Source organism: Limulus polyphemus, unplaced genomic scaffold (assembly GCF_000517525.1).
Source record: "Limulus polyphemus unplaced genomic scaffold, Limulus_polyphemus-2.1.2 Scaffold30, whole genome shotgun sequence".
Taxonomy (NCBI): Eukaryota; Metazoa; Arthropoda; class Merostomata; order Xiphosura; family Limulidae; genus Limulus; species Limulus polyphemus.
In genome coordinates this window covers 1,625,862-1,651,349 of record NW_013665640.1, presented here as the reverse complement: position 1 = coordinate 1,651,349, position 25,488 = coordinate 1,625,862, and the positions used below count along the sequence as shown (strand labels likewise).

At 31.0% G+C, this 25,488-nt stretch overlaps 1 protein-coding gene across 1 annotated transcript in view; it reads right to left on the bottom strand.

The window, feature by feature from the left end:
- Positions 1 to 6,199: 6,199 nt before the first annotated feature.
- Positions 6,200 to 25,488, bottom strand: part of LOC106459803 (influenza virus NS1A-binding protein-like) — a 64,269-nt gene continuing 44,980 nt past the window's right edge. The window contains exons 4-10 of the mRNA XM_022386731.1: positions 21,699 to 21,823; positions 20,932 to 21,188; positions 18,337 to 18,613; positions 17,370 to 17,580; positions 12,759 to 12,931; positions 10,404 to 10,577; positions 6,200 to 10,279 (exon numbers count right to left, since the gene is read on the bottom strand). Of these exons, the coding sequence (XP_022242439.1) occupies positions 9,951 to 10,279; positions 10,404 to 10,577; positions 12,759 to 12,931; positions 17,370 to 17,580; positions 18,337 to 18,613; positions 20,932 to 21,188; positions 21,699 to 21,823 (1,546 nt within the window). The 3' untranslated portion in view covers positions 6,200 to 9,950. The remainder of the gene's footprint in view (positions 10,280 to 10,403; positions 10,578 to 12,758; positions 12,932 to 17,369; positions 17,581 to 18,336; positions 18,614 to 20,931; positions 21,189 to 21,698; positions 21,824 to 25,488) is intronic.

The following is a 25,488-nucleotide window of genomic DNA, read 5'->3' as shown; positions in this document are numbered from 1 at the left end:
TACTTATATTAATGTTTTTCTTCATTACCCATTCAAGCCATCTCCAACCATTATTAGTCTCAATGTGGGTTCCTCGTCATTGAATTTGTCCTAATGTACCTTACTTACATCACTTTTGAAGAGTTTGTGCTTTCTACCTTGATTGCTTCTACTACTAACAGTACAAAGTTCACACATCCTCTTCAGAGTTTTCATAGAGCTTCTATTTAAACTCAAAAGTTTTCCTTGATTTGACACATGGAATAGCCTTCACCAGCCAAAACTTTAATTACTACACCTCCATCATGAGTACATCTTCATACTACTGCTGAGAATACTGCCTGTACCCTATAAGCATTAATCTGGTGTGGCACCACCTGATTAGTTGGATGACAGCCAATTACAATGTGAAACATCATCATGTGACTGTACTCTGGTACAGTTCATTTTCATAGAACAAAGCTAGTTCACTTCTTCAATAACAAAAACTGTTTCTTACAGTTTAGCTGCATTACATGAACTACTAGAAACACTGCCCTACAGGCAGCTGTTTGTGCTAGTAATTACTAATCAAAGATGATTTGTCTGAACCTAGAATACCCAAAGTGTGAACTTGTTTTATGGCTTTTTGTTTGTGGTGACATTCCATAGATGGCACAACTTCTGGTGACTATTTTAGAAAATTAAAGTTTTATAAAACGAAACCTATATTTTAGATTAAAATGAAAAATATCAACGATGTTTTTTATAACATTCACTAAAGTCAAATTCACAATAACTTCTATTAACTAATACTTCACAGTAAGTAAGTTAGCTATCCAGTGTATCTGTCCCAGACAAAATGGTGAACAATTTTAACTGTTTATTCAACTCCTTTTGTATTTTTGAAAGGCCTCTTTAGTATTAAAATTTGCCTCACCACATCAAGTACAGAAATAAATTGTTTAATGCTGTTTTCTGTTCAACTTTAATTTTGTGCATTTTTGTCTTTTCTTGACTTTAAAATATAGCAACTGAGATAAAAAGTACATAGGATAAAACCCTTACCGTATTGTGCTTCAGATTATAAGATGGCAACATAGAGATACACATTTTAAATATTTCCATTCATATGAAAGCAAAGTAAAAAATTAAACTGCATATCCATTGATTTTTTTTACAATGCACTTATGGAAGTTATTATGAATGGCAAGTGATAAATTTTAGGATTAAAATGATTTTGAGATTGTGAAGAAACAAATTAAAGAAAGATTTAAATCTATGATACTGCTAACACAGCTTCAAGCCCAAAATAATTTAAGTAACAACCAAATACTTGACCAATGCATCAAAGTCTGACACCTTATAAAATTAAATCTTTCACACACAAAAACAGAAGTCACTAAAGATACATCCAAACAGGATTCATTGAATAGGAAGTATTAATTTAGCAACTGTTATCTATATACACTTTTATGAAACCATATTGAGAACCATAAACACGTAACCTGTAAGCCTAATCCACTTTATACTTACAGCTTGAAATGTCACCATCCTCTAACAGACTGAAAGTAACTTCACACTGATACCCGAGCTAAAAACAAATTAAATAAAGAAATTACATTAGTTTTATCGACACCTTGCAAAATTGCTTAGGGAGCTGAAAAAATAGAAACAAATTATAACTTAGTAGAATGAACAGTAAAATATGTATTTGTCATTGTTTTGTGAAGGCAAAACTGAAATACTGTTTACATCAGACCAAACAGGTTCTCACTCAGTAGAACAGACTAGCCTATATTTGCATTTATATTAATATTTTATGTCACACTTGATACTACTGTACTAAGATTTAGTTCTAGAGAGATACATATCAGCACATTATAATACACTAAATGTATCTGTGAAGTTCAAAAATAACATCCAATAAAGTAAAAAAATATATATCTGCAAATTACTGAACTTTTAAAAATTAAGGATAAAAAATGCAAACATATAACTACTTCATAATAGCAGAAATGGTGTTAATGATATAACAACTTGGAGCAAAGTTTGAATTAATATTATTCATGGTAAACCTGTTTCACTTACTCGAAAATTAAAGGTATTTGATACTATCATTATGTCTAAATTATTTTTGAAGCTTTCATAATGTATTTAATATTTTTGGTTTGCTTATATTTTACCATAAAACTATACTAGCTATGTTGTCACATAAGGAAATAAAAACATGGTGAAAATTGCCAGTTTTAATAAGAAAACTCTGAATGAAATTCATATGTACCTTTGATTTTAGAAAATGTCCTGAAAATCAAGCGTAAAGATGTTGTTCACAGTAGCAAAGAGTCCCTTGAAGCCAGTGATTGGTAGGTTAGTCAAGATTATTGCCAAATGTCAGCAACTGCCACAATTTCATTGCAAAAATATTTACAGCTCAATAACAGCCCTTATATACACAAGCATATCTTAACTGATTAATTATATAGTCTAAATTTTAAAAAAATTCTAAAGGTTTTGTTATAAAACTAGAAAATTAAGATTAAATAAACATCAACTGTCAAGCATTCCAACATCATTAAAACACTATATCTCTTGGTGATTTGTTGTTACCCTGCATTAAAAATACACAAGTTGAAAATTGTGACCAGATCTTCAGTGTACAGGGATAGGACACACACAATTAATTTTACATCCTTAGGACTTAAACAAACTCCAGAGATATTCTCTAGTTTGGATAAGTAGAATTTGAGACTTTATTATGGGACACTGTGAACCGAATCATCAGAGGTCTAGAATTCTACTTCATCATTAAACACAAGATAAAAATTGAAGAAACAACAACATATAGTTATATCTATATAAATTGAAATTTACTTTTATTCATTTAGTTGGTAAAACCTAGATAAAAATTTGAGGCAACTTTATCTGAAGGGCCATACATCTCTGGCCACATAATCCCTTTTAAATATCCCACATCAAAGACTCTCGGCAAATGTGATTCCAGATTGTCTGGTCCAGATGTAGGCACTTCAAATGATTTATCCTGGAATTCCCAGCCTGAGTAAATACTATTGTATATAAAATTTCTAGCTTTAGGTCACCATTAGTTCTGTGATTCTACTTTGGTAACGTTATTGATGTCTAATGTTGTCCTAGCTTTTTGCTTAATTATCTAATGTTTAGTTCATTTCTTTTTCGTTTTATATTTTCTTGTTGTTAATTGCAACCATTAACTGGAGACATAAATACATTAGCTAAATATGAACTATCTCATTATTTGTACAACTGATTATACCATTTCCAACTTTCTAAAGCTGTTCGTTAAGGATGAGAGACCAGTTCAAGTGATATATTACCTGGTACAATAACTTTCAAGATTTTATTTGAACAGTACAATGTCACTTAACACTGTATCAGATTTATTTTGGGTCACTCTTCAAAAAAGAGATGTTTATCATTGCAAAAGATGGAATTTGACTTCTTATGGGAATCCTCGTAGCATTAGATTGAATTATTTGTATCCAGAGGTCAGGTCGACAAGTGTTATCTCTAGTAGGACCTCATTATTTGATGGATAATAAGGGAAATGCTAGAACTAGCAACCATATTTTAATTGTTTTATGCAGCAAAACCTTTAGCAATAATAAGACAAGATCATTACACTGGTTAGGATGTTGACACAGACTCTTTCATTTTATCTCTAAAGCTTTGCAAGTTCCTCCTGACAGGCTCTGATGCATTTTGTTGGATCAGTCTGAGAGCTGGATTGGCTTACTGTTGCAATGTCGATATTTAGACTAGCATACAGTGTTTGCCATTACTTTATTCACATATGAAAGATTACATAGTTTCAACACATTACAATTAGATTGTTATGGTTTAATTCTAAAAAAGAAAAACTGACACCTTGACTCATAAATGATTACTTTGCTAAAATGACATAATAGTAGAATTATCAATTAAGTCTACCCTGCTAAAAAAGCTATGAATCTGTTCAAAAACAAAACTTGTGCTCTTTTGACCACAAACATAAATGTTAGATCTTTGGGATTCTTCTGGTTTCCTTGATAGGATATCCAGAACAGACAAATCAGCTTATAAGCACCTTTTGTGACAAACATGACCTTTAGCCTTGAGTTTGCAGTTAGATGTATGGTTTGTGTGAAGGGGTCACACAAGTTTTACCTATTGGGTAGATCAATATCATATTTATCGTACTAACTGTGGGTGATGTGGGAATTTTTCAGAGATTGGTTCAAGAGCACTGGAAGTCTCAAACACTTAATTTTTCTTGGCAGATACAATACTTTATCTTCCAAACATAGAAAGATGCTTTACTATCAATGTGCAACTTTTCTTTGTATGTTACTCACTGGGACTTAAATTTTGAACTACATTATTAACATAATAACTGTAATAAAGACCTAAATTGACTACTTTAATCTGTTATGGTAATTTATTATTGGATTTCTTGTGTGGCAGTAGCACGTAATACTTCATAGAGATAAAGTGGAATGGTCCAACATTAGGTAATAATAAAATAGTTTTATTTTGTGGTATTGAACATTGGAGAAATGGAGGTTGTACTTATAAACAAGAACAGAAAGCGAAATTTTATTGATGTGAAACTTAAAAACAATCATTAAAAGCAGATATTACCTGGCAAAAAATATTTAACTGATATGTTAAATTAGATTTTAAGTTGGATATTATGCAATCATCAAACCTTAATCAAGAAGCTAATTATGTTTGGTTTATACACTTTAAACAGTTGGCTACTTACTTTGCAAACCTATGTTTTAGTTTATTGGAATAATACATTTTTGTGTGCCATGTATTTTCCACCCAAGTTTATTAATTTTTTTTCCAATAGGCTTAGATATTAGTATTTATTTTGAATAATTAAAATAATCTCTTTTACATGCAGTAAGTTAAAAAAAAACATGATTATCATTCTTTTACTATAATTTTAATACTGTTGCCAAAGCTTCCATGTATTAATGTCTACCAAAATAATTTTTTGTAGCTACAAGTTCAACAGTTCTATTTACTATACTTAGAGAAATAGAAAAATACATTTATTATTAAACATCAGGGTATTCCTACAAGAGCTTTTATCTGATAATTGACAATTACACAAATGTGTATGATAGATTTATCTTGCACTTAAAATTGTAAAATAAATGAAATTCAGAGTATGACTATGGCTTAAATGCTCTAATCTTTTAAGTGTCTGACATTAAGTAGCATTGTCAGCATGTTGTTAAATAGCATAGATCTTGTATGACTTTTATAATGTAATGTTTCTTAGTTACAAATTAATTGCATAAAAATACATTAATACTTTATAATTTTGGCATTTGCAAAGAATGAGCCTCTCAAATGGTTTCTTGGTAAAAAAATCAAATATTTACATAGCTCTGACCCCATAATCAAGATGACTGGTGATATAGGGGGAGATAAGTGTTTAGAAATGGAATATATTGTACTGATTTTTGAATAAATCCACATAAGGGCTACCTGTACACACCAATCCCTACTTTTGAACTGACAGACTACAGGGAAGTCAGCTAGCCCAGTGTTTCTCAACCATCAGTTCTTGGACAAGTGCCAGTCTTTCACAACCACCTTGTTGACTCCATGGAAAAACTGACTGAATATTTATATGTAAATCACAATGGTTGTACTTGCATTTAAGTGGTCCACAACAGTTTAAGGAGGAAGCAAGCCATTCCCTGGTATTGAAAAGGTTGAAATATGCCAACCTAGTCAATAGTATAGCAACTCTTAGACTAATCATATGAATGAACAGTGGGATTTGACCCTACCGCTATTATAATGCATCTATGATCATAAATCACCGATTGCCCTTTTGTGGCAATGGGATGCAAATAAATAATTTTCAGGTTCACAGTCTGGGCATGATACCCACTAGACCATACCTGGCCAAATAAATGCAATTGTTGAAGAATTTTTTGAAAGTATCTTGAATAACTGTTCGCTGTGTGTATGTGTGTTGTTCTTTATTATTTAATGTGTAGTTTTTAGAATGTACAGAATTTAAGAAAAAAAGTTTAATCTATTTACAGCATATACTGGTTCACAATCATTAAAGGTAGGATTTATAGTTTTAAGCTCTTTCAACTGCTTGAATTTTCAAGGTAATTTTGATTATCCTGAATTTATAATATTTTCCAGAAAATAATAATTTTTACTCAAAAGAAAGAATCTGGGACTGAAGTATATTTTAACATATATCAATTTATTTTTTCCTTTCTCCAAAGACTTATTAAGGAACAGTTCTGTATTTGGGTATCTAAATCATAATGTTAAACACTATACTCATTGTATAAATAACACTGCTCTTGGAATATGCACACATGGTTTGTAATATCACTGATAATACCTGAATATTTGCTACATTTTAATTCAAATTATACTGATTAAATCATACTTACATTTCACCCTTACAGGTAACAGATAAGTTCTATAACAATTTACCTGATAATTATCAAAATTATAACTGCTCTGATAGGTGTTGTTGTTCTGAAGTACAGCTGTTAGAAAGCCAAGTTTGACAGTTCAAATGATGACACCTTAACACTAAACCAATAAACATGGACTAAATCTCTCATAAAACTAAAACAGTTTTGGTATAGTGATGTGTAAGATTAAGTGTTATTTTTGGCATAAAATCTCCATCACAAATGCAGTATAAGATTATATATATACATTCCTAATAACACATCTACTTTTAAATACCATAAAGATGTACAAGCATTGTTTTAGAGCCTAATCTATTTATCATTTGGTTTTTTTTGTGGTTATAGATCATAAAAGCTTTTAATGCTAAGTAAGCTAATTAGCACATCAAAGTACTTCACACAATCACATTATAAAAATAGACACCAGGCCTTATACATTACAGAAAAATGAAATATTAATAACATGTATTTGAAGAGTCTAGGCTAACCAAAACAAACAGAAATTTTTTTATTTATACTAGGTATCATTTCTTCATTGTGTATGGCTGTGATTTTTTAAATAAATATTTAATAAAAATAATTCAGAACTTACATTACAAAACTGATGTCACCTATCATCTAACACATTTTGTTGTGCTTCAGATTTTCTCAAAGTATCGGGCTTTTATAACATTGCAAGTAAAATTGTGACTTGGAATGAATATTTGTTTATCTTATTTTTTAGTCATTCAGTCATTAAAATTCAGAGTACCCATCATATAATACATTTATGATACATGAGATAATGAGACAAGTATATGTAACCCTAATTTTCAAAATATTACAAATTCTGGTACAATGCTAAGAAGCTAAACAAATGAATAGTCATGTTTTGAGCTTTTGTTCTTTAAAATATTTTAAAATGTGCTTCTTTAATCTTTATGCAAATTGGTCATGAGTTCTGTAAAAGAACAAAAAAACATTTATTGATGAGTAGTTGCTTGTTTATATCCATTAAAAGCAATGTTATAGTATAGTCTGCTTAAACTCTGGAATAAATTAATTAATTCATCCCTCTGTATTTAATCATTTCAAAATTATGAAGCCAAATTTATAAAGTACTCATTTAAAAATAATTAAATTTTGATTTCAAGACACAAGAGGTAAAATATTAATTTCGCCACTTTCTTTCAAAATCAATGTTCCAAAGCTATTTGGCTAAACATGACAAGAAGTTAATGAACAATGTTACTGTATGCAATAAGCATTACATAACATACCTGTCAAGTGACCACTTATGGTGTAAACTTGTAACATGCTTCACATTTAAACATATCAAATTCATTCTTAGGTTAATGGTAAATTTGTAAATTATAGTCAACAAAGTTCAAACCTTTTGTTTATTTAAACCAGTAAACTGTTTCTAAGTCTTTGAAAGTATGTTTGAGATTCCAGTTTCATAGAAATTAGCTGAAATATTTGCTAATTTTTACATTCCCTAACCCATGGATTACTTGTTCCAACAACAATAGATAGCTCTGTTGGAAGATTTAGTTAATAATTTAACCAATGGTTGTGTAAATTTATGTCTAGCAACATTTTGTGGTAGAAAATAAACTTGTGAAATGGTCCATTTGGAATAATTTTTCATACAAACTTCCATTTAGAGATAAACCTAAAAAATAAGTTTTAAGTAAGGAGTGTCACACAACAAAAATTACATATATATATATTATTAAAAATTGGAGTTAACCTTATTGGTAGATCTATAATATAGGTACACATTCCTCATAGATATTTCTCACCACATGCATTTAGATTTGACAATATTTACTCTTCATAATTTTTTTTTATATAAAAGATAACTGGAAAAGTAACCTGAATTATTTTTTTAAAACTTAATTAATAAAAAGTAATCAATAAGGCTATGAAAGGTCATAAAGCTGTGACTGAACATTTAAAAAAAATGGATGGATTATAAAGTAGGTTCCTAGAAGTGAGATGGTCACAAGTACAAGGATGGTACTTGGAGCTGAATTGGAAGATATCTAGGAACAAGACCTGATAGATTTTTAATAATGAAGCCTGATGCAGGATCTAGAAATGAGGGTCATGAACACTATAACAATACTTGGAACTGGGATGAATGTTTATGAAGGACAGACTTAAAGTATTTTACAGATGAAGCCTTAAGCACATCTTAGCTCTCAGATAGGCACAAACAGTAAAGTACGTCATGATTTTATCTTTTAAGATGAGAGCCATATAATAGGAAGGATATCACTCAGAAGCACAGAAGAGAAATGGCATTAGGAGTGGTTATTAAGAAAGACAAGACCAGGATGAATGATAAACCAGGAAAGTGCAAAACAGACTAACTATGAATGGATTATAAAAAGAAACAAATGCTTGCAAGTTGATCAATATCACCACATTTGGTCGTTTAAAAGATTCTTCAAGTGAATGAGTTTAAGAGCAAGTTCACATGGAATATTTATATGTATTCTTTCTTAATAACCAATACACTTTAACTCTTGGATTTAAATATTCAAAAGTAGAAAACTAAAGAGAGAATTTGTAGTTTAAGTCTTTACCTTACACATAATGCTAGTTTATAAAATAAGACTAATTTCAAGAATAGATCTCAATCAGCATTTCAGCCATCATGTATTCAAATTTTTTTAACATTAATTTTAGATAGTTAAAACATTTTTAAAAACAGTACTTGAAACTGACAAAAACAGACAAAGATCCATGTCACATAGTGATCACTTATAACTAAAATGCTTACCAGTTTCTAAAGAAGTGGCAATGAAGATATTTAAATAGCTGTACACAGAACAATCAGTGCTAACATAAAAAACACTATGTAAGTAATACCTTTCATACAAATTTGGTGTGAAATTCATGCCTTGGAATTCCAATCCTCAATAATCATCAATGGAATGATTTTTTTTTTTTTTTTACAGTTACACAGAACCAGTTTTATAAACTGTTCATTTTTTTTATATTGAAATTTAATAAACTTCCTATAATATCAAGGAATTACTGAATACACAAATGCCATTTTGGAATCCAGACTGGTGTACCAAATTAACTTACTTTCATAAGTTATTATCAATACTAGGCACATCCTTTCCCTCCTATTCTCACTCATTTCTGTCTTCTTTTCAAAACTGAATAACTGAAATATGGCAATCAACTTTGATGAAAATAATTTCTATACAAGGAAATATCCAATAACCACACTAAACAGAAAAATATTTAGTTTAATGTATTGAGCAGCTTAGCAAAGGAGATCCTAATTCATTTGACAACATTGAAATAATGTCTTTAAAAATACAAAAACAAAAAAAAAACAAGACCAATTTTGTACTATCTTACTACAGGTTAATTTTAAATTTTCTTCACTAACATTAACAATGAACGGATATTTTCAGTATTATTCACACAAAACTTTTATATAAATCCCTCTGTATCACCCTTAACATTGTTCACAAATACACACACACACACACAACAAAAAAATTAAGATTTTCCATCTTCTTTGACAATAGAAATCCCTTGCCTTGAACCAGACAAACCATTGTGTTCATTTACTGGAGTAACAACTTCTCTTGGGACAAAAGTAGTGAACTCATTTGTTTGAGCATCCAAGAATTCAATAGTGTTGAGAAATGTTTTTCCATTGAATCCTCCAACGGCATACAAGTAATCTCCAACAACACAAACACCGACATTAGCTCGACAACTGGTCAAGTTTGGCCCGGGACACCACGAGTTAGTCTGTGGATCATACATTTCTACACTTGAAAGTGAACGAACACCATCATGACCTCCAACTGCATACAGCTTACCTAACACACAAAAGAATGTTCTTTGAGACAGGCCAATTTAAGAAAAACAATATTTGAAGATTACCTAATACAGCTACAGTTCTTAATTTATTTTTTAACAAGAATGAACAAATAATTTATCTACCATTATAAACAGCTACTCCACACCCTCTGCGAGCTTTGTGCATTGAAGAAACTGTTGACCAGGTGTTGGTATAAGGGTCATATTTCTCCACAGAGCCAATACAGTTCCACGAGTCACAACCTCCAACAGCATAAACTTCCCCATTCATAACTCCAACTCCAGCTTGGTAGCGTCCTGAAATATTCACGTTTTAGTTCTTTTGTGATGTATGCTCGTATAAACATAATATTGAGTTGAAATATACCATAATAAGTTAAGACTTAGTTTGTAAGCATTTCTCTCTCACAAATTGCCATTGCAGTGATAATTACATAACAAAGAAAACATCAAATTATATTGTATACTTAAAAATTAAAGCAAACATAGAAACATAAATTACTTGAGATTCTCTCAGTTTAGTGACATCTCTTAAAGCCAAGTCCAAATGGTAAGCAGTTTATCTTTACAGCTTCTTTTGTTGGATTTTCAGATTAACTTTATACTGACCTTTCCTCCAAGTTACAGAAACTTGTTCAATCATATTTTAGTGAAAATTACAAAAATTAACATTTTCCTAAACTGAAAATGTATTTCCAATAGATACTTACCTTCTCTCACAAAAAGCTTTCTTGACTTGTACTGCCCTCTATCGCCACAAATTTTCGCTTGCTACAAGCCTTGCTAATCCCATTTATTACTGCATACTAATATGCAAATAATCATGCAGCAATCCTCCACCAATATGAGTGTGACACAAACCTTATTGTAACTAGCACCCTCTCTAAATCATGTATATGTTAATCACTTAAGAGATTGGTCATTACTAACCAAACCAAATCACAGTGGAAGAGGGAAGGATAGGTGGGAAATGTGAGGAAAATGTTAACTTCCAATAATGATATCTTTCCTCATCTCACAAAAAGTTAGAATCCCACATTGAACTGGAGGAGGGCCAGTGAGAAGAGGACTCCCCTTTAGGAAGCACCCAAAGGAAAACCATGAAATGTAAGAAGGACTTAAAAACAACACACCCTAAGACATTAGTGAGAGTAAGAATAATCCGAGAAAACTGTGAACTGTTTAAAATAATCACAGGTTCCAATCTAAGCCCCCACATGTCCAAAGGGAAGTCCATCCATTGAGATTGTAAATATACCTTTTCCTGGCGGTGATATGCCAAAGTATGTTTTTTCGATAAACTTGGGGAACAAGGCATAGCTATTTCATTGTGAAACTGAGTGGCAAATCTTGCAGTAAGATCAGCAATATCAGGAGAAAGAGAAAAACCAAGTAAACACTTGCCATCCTTTCTGCCAACAAAAGTATAGAGTCAAATGCAAAGGGAGAGACTCTGAAAACCTCACAAACCTGAATAACCAAATGAAGAAATAGGGCTGGAGGTAGCTGATTAAAATAATCCTCTGTTGAGGCTGACCTAGAGAAGAAGGAGCCGGAAAAAAAACCGAGTCTAAATTTTCCCTAACTGGTCCCGGGTCATTTGCAAAAGCCGCCTCAGAACTCTACGGCAACACCCCCTCGGTCTGCACACGTCTCCATATCACAAAGGATCATATCACGGAACAGCTTCGAATAAGAGTGACCCCTCCCCTGGCTGTCGACAAACATCAGATAGCAGATGTGGAAGAGAAGAGGTCTGGTAAGCCTCCGTAGTAGAAACATTAACTCGGGAATTCATGCCCGTTGCTATGGTTGTTTTTTGACAATATAATTTATAAATATAAACGAAAATATAACCATGGTAAGGCCAAACACTTGAAAGTTGCAACTTAAATTGTGAATAATCACAACACTCACGTTTATAGAAACCCATGCTGAATGCTTTGTCAAGAAAAAAGTGATTACAATATTTGAATGAGGTGCTTATATACAGTACCTAGATAGAGGGTGCATTGAAATTGGTGGAAAATTTTGCAAATTAGAACTTGCCAAGGACATTCGAGTGAAGTATAAAAGACTGGAGCAAATGTTTTCAATGCTTAGATGAGCAAAGAGTGGAAACCCTGGAGATTGAGAAATAGCTACAGTATCAGCGGAGGTATGTTTTGGAACTAGCTCTGCTTTTATCTTGATAGTAGATACCATATTATACAAGTGTCTCACCTTCACAAAAGACAACGTAAAACAAATACTGCATACATCAAACAAATTTTTTTGAAACATTTAGATTTTTTAATATACAATTAAAAATGTAATTTGATAGTTTTTAGCAATATATACATTTCATTTCTTTCCCCAACTTGTATGGGTAGGACATGGTACTTAATCCAGGTAATTGTCATGATCAAGCATAAGGTACAAAGCAGAAAATATTATAAACTTCTTTCACAATAAAAATCATGTTACTCATTCACTTACCAACAGACAAATCAGCTATATTTGTCCAGGAACGAGATTTAGGATCATAGACTTCACAATGAGTCAAGCCTCTCTGTCCATTCCAGCCACCAATAACAAATATTTTCCCATCTAAGTAGCACACACCTGCAAAAAGTGTACCGAATATGGAATACAGCTCCATTCCAATAAAACTTAAGTTTAACTAATATGGTCACTTAAAACAAAAACAGAGCAGAATCTTACTACCTAGTGGCAAGCAACTTTTATATTAGATATGCTGACTTATTTCCTCCTCTTTAAGTTGGTTCACTGAGAAATGTTATGCTATTAATTTTCTTTTATAAGTTTCAAGTATATATTCATTTGACATCCAACATTATGCATAAATTACCAGGCCAGTTTGTAAAAAGTAACTACCAGTTTCATTGTGAAGTAACGCCACACAAACTACCAATTTGTAGATCATGTTTCACCAACATAAAATTGTTTTATACCATAGTAGTATCTATACGTAATTTTCACTTCTGTAATTATGTGTAAATTATAAGTAACAATAGACTTACTGGCAGAAATTGCTCAGAATGATTACAAAGCACATAGCAATAAAAATAAGTTACTGTATTAAAGTTTCACTAAAATAACCAATCCCTGGAGTAATGTTCTTGTATTTTTCTCAGTATAAACACCCTTAAAAATTACTTCCATTAAGAACAATTCTATGTTTAAATGTATATTTTTCTCATTTTTTGTTTTAAAAAGTTTTAGCTAATTTATACTTACTAGCATGCTAGAAATGTAAAATGTTGATAATCATTAATATAAATCCAATGTAAGTAATCTAACTATTATAAAATGTCAGCTTCAAACATAAAGAATAAACATTTTAAATTGATGTTATGTTTTATTTAACAGCCCAAATATAGTCTTATGCTATTAGTTTTTCATTCAATAAACCATTTTTTAAAATATTCTTAAGTAATTTTGGAAATGACTTGCAGACCTCTGGAGTACCCTTATGGACCACAGGGAGTTGGAAGACCCTAGTGTTCAATGACATTTGAACAGGTAAAGAAACTGAGTGAAAAGACTGTTTACTAATATAAGTATGTGCATCTGTGAAAGTTTATAAAACTACACACTTGAACCCACATCATGTCTCTGAATCCTGACTATACTAACAGTGAAATTTGCAAAAAGGTTATACTAATTTTTCTGTCCCAGCTTTTAGAATATGACATATCATGGACTTACATTTATCCATAAAGTAAGATAACCATATAGATAGATGATAGAAGCCAAATTTTGTTTTGTAACTTTACACCTTCAAGTGATATAGGCCTTAGTTTTAAGTAGTGCATTAAACTCACAGTAAGCACAAGGAAAGAAGAAAGTTGAAAACCTCTTGTTTTCTTGTAGCTAAACTTGATTAAGTTACCACACCAGTTTAACACTGATAACTGTTATATTTAAGTGTTTTTCATTTCACTATTTATCTACAAAAGCCATTAATTGCTTTACTGAAGAAAGTTTGTTAGATACAGTACTTACACACATAAAAAACTAATAAATGCCAGTTCTTTATTCAAATGTTTTAAAACATTCACTGAGTAATATTTACACTTTCAGTGGAAGATTGAATGATTATCTGTTACTAAAAATCAAGAATTAAAAAATTACCAAAAAGAAATACACAATAAATATCAATAAAACAAATTGACAATATTCTTAAACAATGTACTTTTAGATTTTTGCCAGTACATTCCCATTGCACTAAATACCGATTGCAATGTGTTAGTCTTACAAAAACAATAAAAAATCAAACTTTAAAAATAACAAATTTCTGTTTGTGAAAAACTATATAAGGGATATCTGCACAAGCTGTCCCCAACTTTGAAGCGATGGACAAACTTTTGGGCTACTTTCACCAATAGTGTGATTTGACCATCACTTATGATGCACACGAGTACAAAGTATGAAGCTGTTTTTCATTCTTTTGTTCTTTTTTTTTGCAGCAATAGGACATGAACCATAAATGCTCAGATTTCCAATCTAGCATGCTAACTACTAGGCCACATCTAACCCAGAATAGGGAATAAAATGTTAAATTGTTATTTTTATGTATTAAGAAAGTTCAAAAATATGCACATCAGTGAAAAAAGTTAAGGAAAAGGCAAACACTATAGAAAGCACTATGATTAATTCATGTATAAGGTACTAGATTTTGTTTCAGTACTATTTCATTACAATAATGTGACTATATTCATGAATACTTTGCAGCATAAAATACATTTTGACAGAACAAGTGTTCATTATAAGACATGTCAAAATTCTTTAGAATAGATAAAAATAAGTTCTGTTTATAATTTTAGTCTGTTATGGCATTTTTTATTTCCATTCTTCCTTATGGTACATCATTGTAAACTCGCATACATCATTCGATGAAAGAGAGAAGTTCCTGTGTTGTAAAAACTGATATTCCTTGAAATAAAACTATGATAATTTCTTTATAAAAAAAGTTATTTGTATTTCAAAAGCAAATGATTTTAATCAGAATTATATGGTTCCAGGTGGATATGATAGAGGAGAGTGTTTACGGACTGTTGAGATTTATGACCGTTCCACCAACAAATGGGCCAGAATTGAATCCATGAGAGTACCACGTGGGAGATTTGGCATCACAGTTGTGGATAATGAAGTCTATGCTGTTGGTGGCTCTGATGGAACCAGAGAGCTCAACTCTGTTGAAGTGTTTAACCCCATGACCTCTTGTTGGAAACAGTGTCCACCAATGAGTATTTATCGATCATATGCTGGTGGGTATATATATTTTTAATATTGTACATTCTGATTTTTATATGTATTTGGTATTTAAAGGATTTTATATCTGTAAAACATTATTAACTTCTTGATAATACTTTTATGAGCAATTATTTCTTAAATAAAGAAGTTGTAAAATCAAGTCTGATTCATTTTGCTATTCTAAATTTTTTGGGGTTGGGCAGAACAACTTAAGTCAGCTTAAGGATCCCCAAAATGCAGTTTTAGGAGTTCTGAAGACTCCAAAATTCTGAGATTATATTTAATTCTGTCTTAAAAAAAGCTATAATTACTTTAGAAATGTTAGTTAATTGATACTTTTCACTTATTGTTCAGTTACTGCCATTCAGAAGTGTGAGAAAATTTGTAAACCGGTTTTGCACCTGTAGTAGTGACAAATCAAAACAGCAGTATTTTAAAAACATAGATACTGTACAACACAATTATGAGCTTAAAAAACGTCACTCCAGAAACAAGTAAATGATGTGAAGAAACAAGAAATTACTAGCGAAATGAATAATTTCTTATAAATGATTTAATCTTTCTTATATGAGAAATGTTTTACAGAGATAGATACAAGATTCTACTTATTTATGGGTAATGTTAACAATTCCAGGAGCAAACTATAAGTTTAAAGGTCCTAATTAACTGATTTTAATAGAATGTAAGCTATACCATAATTAAACAACTAATGTTTTATTACACTTTATATAAAAATGCAATGACAGCTGTACTAAATGCTCTAGTAATAACAGAAACAACTGAGCTATCAAAAAAACAAAAACACTTATTCAAGCAAAATAAGAACTATGAAACAACCCACTAATAATCATATCAATGACTGCACATTACTTAACAAAGAACTAATGAATTCTTCATTATTTTCAGTTCCTTAAGTATACTTCAACTTAATAACAAGTGAAAAAGCTTTGCATCTTTCTCCCAAATACTATGCTTTGGCTAGAGCTAAAAACTCCTCTAGTGCGTAACCAAAATCAAATATTGAACGTATTTCAACTTGCCAAGGGGAGAACACGTCAACTTGTACCTGATTGGCTGTTGAGCATATAATAATGACACATCTCTGTGCCCACCAAAACAATGATTCATGCTCATATCGTTGCATGTGATTTACCCTTACAATATTTCTAAACATTTTCTCAGTTAACTGCTACTATTCCACCTAACAAAGATCTTTTGAAAGACCTGGAAACCTTGTGGATCAATAAAAACATTTCAGCCTATAAATTTTTTTGTACAATAACACATTCCCATGGATAAATGATATTTAAAAAAGTAATAGTTTTCAATAATATTAATTGTTGTTGAGGGTGCTTTCATTAGTATCAGTTATCAGAGGGTATGATTATTAAATGTAAAACCTGAACCAGTTTTTAATTTTATTCATTTTAGATCTGAAAAGAAAACCTTTTATCTCAACAGAGTTTTGATTTATGCATTTTCTTTCACTTATGATGCCAATTAGTTTTAATACTGAAAAGTTTTAGTAGGATGCCTGCCATACTTTTAAAAAGTAACATTAATGTCAGTAAAAATTAAGATTTAAATATAGACATAATATTAACATTCACAAACAAATACTAGCAACTAGTAATTGAAACAGAGGCTTGGACGAACTTATTCTTTTGAATTTAAATTTTCAACACATAACAATTCTTGAGTTTTCTACCTTATTCATAGGGAATGGTAGTACAACTATAATGCTACTCAACACTGGTTATGGGCTTTAAAATTTAGATCCTTTCATGACAATGTTTAATGTAGAGGTCTTCTATACTACTACAAATATACATACCACACACTAAAAGTTTGCCTTGAAGGTCGGCTGTTCCAACAGCACAGCGTCCCGATGTCATGGGGGGAATCAAAGTATAGGTGTTTGCCTTCTCTACAGACTCAGGCCGAGATACTGCTGGGCTACTAGAGGGTGTGTTTAGTCTTTGCTTTACAGATAGAACTCTTAGCTTTCCACACACCACTACCAAAGCTAATAATGTATTTTCTGTTCAAAAAAAAAGTTATGTAATTAAGTCTACTATAATTTGTTTCTGCTTTAAGAAAATGAAACACTTGCATGTCTCAAAGTTTTATGGATCATTTCAGAATTTACCATCCTAAAATGTAAGCTAACAAATGTTCCTTTGGTAAAGTTCAATTTTACTTACCATTTAAAGAAAAATTAGATTTTGAATGTTTTTTCAATAATATACAGTTTCAAACAAATATACTTGACACAGCAAAATTACTTACAAGTTATAATTTTCCTAAATGAAAATGTATTTCTGACTGGTATTTCCCTCCGCTCACAAGATTAGCTTTTGTCGTTTTGTGCTGCCCTCTATATGCGAACGTTTTTCAGAAATGCATGCCACAAGCCTTTGTCCTCCCTCTGTTGGGAGTTTAACAGTAAACAAAAAGATTGATGTAGACAAAACAATTTGTATCCATAAAGTATGCATATTGTAATGCTAAATGTACAGGAATTAACCTGTATGCAATTTTTTGTTTTTGCTATGCATATGTGAGAAGCATCACTGAATCACATGTAATTCACCGACTTTTCCCGAGTTTTTGTCTGTAAAATGAAATTCTCTGATGGTTACTGGACCAAGAATGCAAAATATAAATTCAGTGACTTTTCCCAGTGTCTATGACTTTTGTGCTAATTAAACATGCAATATACACGCATGTATATCCCTTTTTTTGCTACTTACTAATACTTAACCAGCTGATTTATAAATTTACAACAAAAACTTACTTCCTGCAGCTGTAGTGGCGACTACTCTCCAATCATGTTCTTCATCATCAGACAGTGAGGACAGAGAAGAAGTAGAATTTGACCTTGTGTATAAAAACTGCCGTGGTTTATGGGATGTGCTCTGATCAGAGCTTTTCTTATTTGTCTTGCAGGGAACAGGTATGCGCCGAGACAACTTCTTGTAATCTTGGATCAAGTCAGAATCTTGAGAGTCACCATTTTTAATGTCATTACAATCATGTAGAGTTCCATCTAGGTTCAAGTATAGCATGTGCACCTAGTTACCACACACAAAATATTTCAATTACAGACGATTTACAAATAGCTGATGAAGGATGAGCAGCTTACGTATATTTGTTTGGTGTTATACCATTTCCCAATGTATTACAAATGTAAAATACAGTTTCTTTGGATGTGCAAAAATAATAATGACAGGAAAAAAATAGTTAAAGACAAAATATGTTTACGCTTTTTATTCATAAACCAGGATAATGCAAAATATTGCATTCATAATAAAAGTAACAGTAAGACATTTTAAGACAAAAAATTACCAAACAATCAAGTGCAATTGAACATTTACAAAAATATTATTGAAACATTTACAGATAAAAGGTTAGAAAAACCTTTGACCATATCTGCTCAATATTAATAATTATCATCAATTTTTTTATAATATATTTACTCTTTAAGAACAGTCAGGCCATAGTGCACTATACAATCTTTTACGTACAGTTTTGTTGCTTATTTGGTTGGAAACTGCAACGGTCTGTCTTGGATGCTAGAAATTTCTGAAGCAGAGAAATAGTTGCTCAGTAGTACCACATGACACAGAAAAATTAAGATTGAGAAGGTTATAGATAATTATTTCTGAATTTAAGAGTTAAAACTTAGATTATAAGATAATATAAAAATTTGAATTATAATCTAAATTTCCATGCTAGGTTTAATAACGTACATGATAATAAGTTTGTTTAGTTAAACTTTGAATGTAACACAATAATTACATGCAAGAATCTAAAATCTGAACCTCCATTTTCTTGATGTGCTAAGAGGTCAATATATTTGTCAAATACATTTACCTTTTTCTGACTTTACAGATTGTTTTACTTGTCAATTTTACATGGCTGATGGGGATGCTTTTAACCAATACAAAAAGTAGATTCTCCTTTACATGAATTCATATCTCATTGTCTCAATTTTTCTGCATAGAATATTCAAAAATCATAATGTTTCTCATTCCACGCTCATTGCTGTGCTAGCAGATTTTTCTAAACTTGTTTATGGATTACAAAGAAAACTGGATTAACTATTGCAGTTTTGGAAGATTCTTTTCTAGTTACTGGTATATTTTGTTTTTTCTAAAATGCATAATTGAAAGCTAGATAATTTTGTTTTCTTCTGGACACCCATATTTGTAAAATTCAATAAGACTTGCAGAAGAATGTCTATCAAGTGAAAACAACTTGAGTGTGCAGTATGTAACACAAATTCTTGTTTTTATGTATATTTTTTAACAAAAGTAACTAAAATAAAAAAAAACAACTAAAAACTTCACAGCTTAGCTTAAAAAATCTCTAATAAACTAAGATATCGCAACTTATATTAATTAGAGAGTATGTTACATTACACCTTACATTCACATGGTGTTCATGTTAGCTCTAAGTTAAAAGGTTAATGGGTCCATTAGCTGTTAAGGTAAGTAACTTGGAACTTTCTGGTCAATAATTCAGTCAGAGGAAATAAATGGCATTGTTCATTGTTTTCATATTCTAAGTGTTTGTTTCATTGTACATTGATGATTTCACTACAATTAGTGAAAGGGTAAACAAAATAAAAGATAAAATAGAAAGTGTTGGCAAAAAACAAATTGTTGTTATTCAATTAGAAGATTCAACAGATTATGTAATTACAATATAAAACTAAGATATATTTCTGTTCCTAGTATAAAAATCAACTTTCACCCTGACTGACTGCGTAAAGACTTAAGAAATTCACAGACAATTCTTTAGTATAAATAAATACTTTATAAAAAAAATAATTTTGTTTACAAGAGGCTTTTAATGCTAACAAAAAGCTTACTAAATGTCATGAAGATTTACTTAATATATTCAAAGTTATAGTATGTATAACTTCACAGACATGTGCTATGTCCCATGGACTGACAATGTTCCTAGTGTAAAAGAAAATCACAATTACTTAAAGGCAAAAATTACCACATACCAAAACAGCAGAATCTCATAATTTACAAACATGTCCAATCGACTTGCCTTATATTTATCTACTGTATATTGCTGAACAATATATTAGCATATAAATATCTAAAATAATAATTATTGCTTCCTTCAATAAAGTTTTACTAAACATCACATAAAAAAAATTTACCACAACCTTTAATGAAATTCTTAAAACCTCTAAATTGTGTTAGAAAGACAAAGTAACAGTTCCAAAAATAAAAGAAATGTGGAGAAATAAACAAAACCTATTACTGTTCAATTACGTTAGTAACTTCAAACAAATTTACTAAAAATTTACAGTTGATATTTTAACTTTCAGTCTTAGCAAAAAAAAAAATTATTATTATTTTGATATACCAACCTTCTCAGTAACACCATTTATATCATGTTCATCAAAACACTTTTTTATCCAATCCAACACCATTTCACAGAGATGTCTCTGGTTAGTTGCTTGCATTTCTTCAAAACTATTTTGCAATTGCTCAACCTGGATGTGAGGAAGGCTCAGAAATACTTTTTTCTGTATAATGTCACCTATGTTTTGTCTGATGTAATTGTCCACAGCTGCAATAAACTCTGGATCTGTGACTGGAGACAAACCAGGAATGGAACGGACATCTACAAAATATAAATTCTGTTAAGTCAAAATCATGACATTGATGAAAACTTGCTACTTTAAAATTCACAATAATTTACTGTCAGTTTTGTCACAATTCCAATACAATTATGATAAAAACAAATAAATTTCTTTGGATATCAAACAGACTTCAACCAATTCTAGCTTACTAACCAAGGAAGAAGAAAGAGAAATCATAAAAGAAAATTGTCTACATAACCAAACAAATAACATAGATTTAAGATTATGCATTTAGAAAATTGGATAAAAACTGCAAACTAGCTTTTTTATATATTAAGTGGTATAATGTAATGATATCAGAAAAATACAACTTATTTGTTGACAATATACTCAAGGCAAACAAATCAGAAATTCTAGTACAATTTTACAAAATACAAACAAAAACTGAGCATTGTTTGATGTTTCTTATTACATACTTTGAACTCATTATATAAATTACTTCTCTATAGCTTTATGTTCATAGTTTTCCAACATTATTTACAAAACCTCACCTATACAGTTTTCTGCTGTAAGGTGTTTTATTAAGAAGCTACGGCATTGTCCAGCTGCGGAAGTCATCCTTAGTTTAGTGGCTGCTACATAAGCTTGTTTGACTTTGTCAGCAGATACCACCAACCTAAATAGTATGTGTTAACGAGTTTCAAAAAGTGGTTCCATAACACAATACGGTTAAAATGGCCTTTCCATAATTTTGGAAAATAATTGATAATTGTCAGGATTATTTTATTCCAAAGAGTTTTATTTTAATAGAGATATACGATCCTAATGATATAATTCATAACAGCACATGACCATCATCGTTTAAATGTACTGTTTTACAGTTTGAGGGTCACAATTTTTATAAACAAAGCTAATGATATTACATTCAGTAGGGAAGATAGTAACTTATATATTACAATTATACATTGAATGAGTAAGCTCAACTTAAAGTTTTCATTTTCTTTAGCTGAAAATGTATTTCAGAAAGGTTTTCACTTCTAAACAGAACCAAGAGCTATTATCATGAGCCAGTGAGAAGATTTTTGCACATGCACCAAGCCTTGAATGAAACTCCCACCCTACACATGTTAATGTGCACTGTGCTACTGCTACAAGCGACATTAAACTATTGGGAGGGAAGAATGGGTAATTCTGTGGAGCAGTTTCTATCTGCAATACATTTTCAAGTAAAGAGAATGTTAACTGCAGACATTTTACTCACCTCCCTACAGAAAATTCTGTGAATATAGTGACAAAAAGGGAAAACTCATGGAGCATGTCACTTACTCCATGAGGAGGGGTTGAATGATAGTGGAACATCACTCGGTAGGAACTAGTCACTTGGTGCACAATGGCAATAGCATCATTGACTACAAGAATGCCTTTAGTCACCATTGAAATGACAGAAATGTTAGTACTTTGGGAAATGTCAAAATGTGGATACATGAAGTCATAGTTAAGCCAATCCACAAAACTGTTTAATGTTTTTAGGTAAGTATGGTAGGTCTATTATACACAGGTCTTGAGCATTGATGTAATGACAAAAGTTTAGATTAACTATCAACACCCAAAACTAAGTGAATAATAATGGAAAATAATCCTGTCAAAGAAACTATATCACAAACTAGTAACTAAAGAAAAAAAAACCAAATTAATGGAGTAAAAAAGAAATATCAAATCAGAAATTAAAAATTTTGTATCTTTCTGTCTCAAAATCAAGCAAATAAAGGGAAGATAAAAAAATTTATACAAGTATATCATTATACATTGGTAAAAAGTTCAGGCAGTTGTAACAACTCCATTTTTGTTTCATTAAAAAAATAACCACGTATAAAAAGTATAATTAGAAGGATAGATACCAAGCCTGGAACAAAACTCCCCCTCCCCTACATATAGTAATGTGTATTTTGCTAGTCTGTGATGCAATTAGCATTATATTATATATAGCCCTCCATCAATAGGAAGGAAATACATCCTACATGCACAGTACTCCCCTTGAGCACACTGTGTAAACCAAAGACTCATTATTTCCTTGGCACTGCTTAGCTTCAAACATTTTTTTTATTACTAATTATAGAATGTTTGCATTTATTCTTTTTAATTTTTGGTTCTCATTTGAAGCTATAATGATAATTATTACTCTCCCTTTCTGAGTGTAATATCTACCTAGAAGTTTAATTTAGGGATGACAAACATTACAACTATTGTTTCATGGTTAAATAAACAGTGTGGTTATAAGTAACACAAACAAACTCTACTTTTATGCTTGGGTGAAGGAATTCCTCAGGATACTTATAACTTTATAAAAAGTTTTGATTTAACTATCAAAGAAGTATGAGAGCTGACTGCAAATTTAGGAGTTACAAATTGGCTTCACAGCAACATGGAATTCAATCACTAATTTTTGCATATATTGTGTTTGAAGAGAGAGAGATTATAATCGGTAATCAAAATATGAAAGCAAGTGCAAGTTGGTGGCTGAAAGAAAACAAAAACTTTATTGATGAAATAAGTATATGGCTAAGTGACTAATGAATGAGAAGTCAAATCAGGTATTGAAAAATTCATCTAAGCCAGGAAGAAATGGTAGGTTGAGAACTTTAATTGACTGTAACTGCCTGTTGAAATAAAAGATGGTGTTTTAGCTTCTACTGTAAGAATAAGTATAGAAGCTGAAATGTCATCTCCTTTTATTTCAACAGGCAGATGTAGTCAATCAAAATTCTCAAACCTACTATGTCTACTCTGCCTAAAATGCTACTGAAACAAAGGGAAAATGATGCTGAATTACTATTAAATTTAGTCTAATTTCATTGTTCCTTATGCATATCATGTGCTTTTATTTAGCAGGAGAGTTTATTTGTTTTGTCATAGTAGGAAATATTCAAAGTTGCACTTTCTTGGACTAAAGAGGAGATGGAAATATATATATAGCTTAGAAACTAATGAAAGAAATTAGTATCTGACAATGATGACAATAATGCTCTCATATGTTTGGGTATTGGGAATCCTGGGTTAATTTGGGCTAGAATCTTTGTGTAGCCTAGATATTTTTTACTGTAAATCTAGTTTTCATATTCTTCACATTTTTAAGCATTTGGTTATAATTCTGTTAAATAGTTTTATAGGTGTAATTACTTAACCAAATGTGCACAGGATCGGTCCAATGGACCAACCTCATATTGGAGAAGAAATGTTGATATAATTCCAATTTTTATCAAGTGTATCCACATAAAACCAGATACGGTATACAGGGATACTGAAAAAACTGTAGATATGTATTTTAGAAGTTGTGCAAATACAATATGCAAACTGTACAGTGGAAAAAAGTATTTTTATTCTTCATGTGAACATTATGTTAAACTCCAACTTGTTGGAGTCTGAGTCACACTGTTGTATCACTGTTGTAGATGTATCTTGAGTACAAATACTTTTATGACACATCTGATTTTTTGTGTACAACAGACTTGTACATTTTACTAAAAGTTTGACACATATTTACTCTCCACTACCACAAACTGTTGTTAACTGAGTAACATAGGGTAAAATTAATAGTTGATAACTCTGATATCAAATATATAATCCATGTGAACATACTCTGTAAAAGGTTGTGCCATGTGCACTTTGACACTCACCTGTGCACATAGGGTTAATTCATTATTGTCATGATATAAAGCTATTTAGTGTACATATTATTGATTCATTTATTTTGTGAGTGAATATTTTATGCTTGTTTAGCTTTTTGTTACATTAAGAGAATTAAAAGCAGACTTGATGTCGAGAATATAGAGATTTCTAGAAGGCAGGCGGACAATTAAGTGATAAACATATAAATAGTGTGAGACAAATGGAAACAGCAGACAGACAGACAGAGCAAACGAGAGATCAGAGAACAGGAAGTAGAAGTGTGGCCAAAGGAAAGGTTAGAAAATGTAAAGTTAACTATTGTAGGAGTGAATAGCCTAACGGTTGATATGTTAAAGTGAGATCAACAGTCTTATGACATTTTAGAAGAATATCTCGTCTCATCAAACGGTGTTCTAAAACAATTGAACCTGCCTGTGTGGACTTTGACAAAAAGCAGAAGATTATTGGAAGATCTGGATACAAATGCAGTAACTCAATGAGGCAGAGTAAGTGAATTACACACAGAATACTAGTGTAATAATAATAGAGAAAGGTAATTTGGCTTGTCAGCTGAAATTCTAAAGCAAATGAATAGGCCTAAGTGGACGTTTGACAACAAGAAGAGAACTATATATATATATATAGTGTTTATGATATGCCTATAATCTCTGTAGT